Source organism: Rhagoletis zephyria, unplaced genomic scaffold (assembly GCF_001687245.7).
Source record: "Rhagoletis zephyria isolate East Lansing unplaced genomic scaffold, Rhagoletis_zephyria_1.1 Rzeph_scaffold_29363, whole genome shotgun sequence".
NCBI classification, from domain to species: domain Eukaryota; kingdom Metazoa; phylum Arthropoda; class Insecta; order Diptera; family Tephritidae; genus Rhagoletis; species Rhagoletis zephyria.
Window position 1 is genome coordinate 1,248 of NW_016186420.1, and position 2,176 is coordinate 3,423.

Consider the following 2,176-nt stretch of genomic DNA (forward strand, 5'->3'; position numbering starts at 1 on the left):
AAGTATGTGCTATTTAACTTGGGTCACCCACAAACGCGTTAATTAATATAGAAGCAAACGTGCTGGTTTTACCACAATTAACCGGGGATCTTCCGACTTGTCAGATAAGCGCAATGACGCGGCAATCGTTCCCAGACTTGGTCTTGGCGGACAAAAGATTCTTCGTCAATGAGCCAGTTGACCTTATCTTAGGAGGAGATATCTACCTGCAAATAATTTTAAGCGGAATGAGGAAGAACGTATTAAATACGCTTCTCGCGCAAGAGACCGTGTTCGGTTGGATACTGACTGGTCGCGCNCTTAGGAGGAGATATCTACCTGCAAATAATTTTAAGCGGAATGAGGAAGAACGTATTAAATACGCTTCTCGCGCAAGAGACCGTGTCCGGTTGGATACTGACTGGTCGCGCGGAGTCAGTCAGTCCAACCAACAATATCGTATCGTATTTTAATGAAGTCTCGTTGGACAAGCAGCTAGCTGCATTTTGGGAGCTGGAGGATGTTGCAAAGAAAAAAGGCATCAACGAAGATGATAAATACTGCGAAGAGCTCTTCAAAGCAACTACGACACGAAATACAGATGGAAAATACATTGTGTCTCTACCTTTTAAACGGGATTTTCCGAAAAATGTGTGCTTAGGACCTTCGCTGAAAAGAGCATGCCCTCAGTTCTACCGGAACGAGATGCGACTAGTGAAAAAGCCTGTCCTTCAAACAGAGTACAACCGGGTTGTATCTGAATACGAGACACAAGCACATATGTCAAAAATTAATAAACACATTTCACCAGATTCAACGGACTGCTAATTTTACCTCACCACGCCGTTTTAAAGGAAGAAAGCACAACTACAAAGGTCAGGGTTGTATTCAACGCATCATGCCCAACCGCTAATGGCATGAGTTTGAATGATGTCCTTCTTCCAGGCCCAGTACTTCAGGCCGATTTACCCATTCTTATACTACAAACAAAGTATCAGCGAATAGTTTTCCGTAGTTGCCCAAAAGATCCGATCAGTTTGTACTAATTAAAAACCGTGACTTTTGGCATAAACTGTGCTCCTTACCTTGCGATAAGGACATTACACCAGCTTGCTGATGATGTGGAGAGCTCTCATCCAATCGCATCTGACATTTTGCGAAAATGTATGTATGTTGACGACGTACTCGCCGGGGGACATAGCGTCGAAGCTGCGATAAGAGCTCGAGAAGAGATATCACAGGTGCTAAATTCAGCCGGGTTTCCATTACGAAAATGGACTTCAAACTCTAGCAAAATACTTCAAGGAATACCAAAAGGTCATTTACTTAGTGAAGATTTCTTAGAGTTTGAAGATACCAGTGCAGTAAAGGCTTTGGGCATCAGATGGAACGACCATTCCGATTACTTCTACTTTATAGCGAAACCAATTGAAAATAGCAACATTATTACAAAGAGGGCAATACTTTCAGCCATCGCCAAACTGTTCGATCCACTGGGTTGGCTTGCACCGCTTATAATCGTCGCCAAGATCATTATGCAGAATATTTGGTTAGAAGGAACAGGTTGCGACGAAACCGTATCTCCAAATACCTGGGATTACGCGGAATTAAACAACATCCGCATACCAAGATGGGTATATTTCACGCAAACCGATAATGTGGAAATACATGGTTTTAGCGATGCTTCGGAAAAGCCATACGCGGCGACAGTTTATCTAAGGGTTCAGACTGAGGATAAAGGTTTCGTCAACCTACTTATGGCAAAAACAAGGGTAGCGCCAGTCAAAACAATATCTTTGCCCCGATTGGAGTTGTGTGGTGCAGTATTACTGGCCGAAACAATTGAAACTGTCGTTGAAAACCTTAGCCTTGCTCATTTGAAGGTGAATTTGTGGACGGATTCAACGATAGTTTTAGCTTGGATTCGAAAACCTCCGTGTTCGTGGTCAACATTTGTTGCCCACAGGATAACAAAGCTAGNTGGATTCGAAAACCTCCGTATTTGTGGTCAACATTTGTTGCCCACAGGATAACAAAGCTAGACTTTCACGACATTCTCGATCGATTTTCTTATTTGTCACGGGCTTTGAGAGTTATATATTATATTATGAGATTCTATCAAAGAATCAATCCCAAAACAAAATCTTCCTTTAAAGCGGAGTCTCGTTCAATTTCGGCCAACGAAATTAAAACAACG

General features: G+C 42.5%; 2 protein-coding genes across 2 annotated transcripts; both read left to right on the forward strand.

Moving 5' to 3' along the window:
* Positions 1 to 339: 339 nt before the first annotated feature.
* On the forward strand, positions 340 to 807 carry LOC108382902 (uncharacterized). Its single transcript, XM_017639269.1, has one exon. It carries the CDS (start codon positions 340 to 342, stop codon positions 805 to 807), a length of 468 nt encoding a protein of 155 aa, XP_017494758.1.
* A 338-nt stretch (positions 808 to 1,145) lies between these two features.
* On the forward strand, positions 1,146 to 1,862 carry LOC108382903 (uncharacterized; the record flags this gene model as incomplete). Its single annotated transcript, XM_017639270.1, has 1 exon — positions 1,146 to 1,862. A coding segment is annotated over exon 1 (717 nt), but the record flags the coding sequence as incomplete, so codon positions are not given.
* Between the last annotated feature and the right edge of the window lie 314 nt (positions 1,863 to 2,176).

What these genes read in the sequence shown, in the direction of transcription:
- LOC108382902 (XM_017639269.1), top strand. Translation starts at nt 340, where the DNA reads ATGAGGAAGAACGTATTAAATACGCTTCTCGCGCAAGAGACCGTGTCC.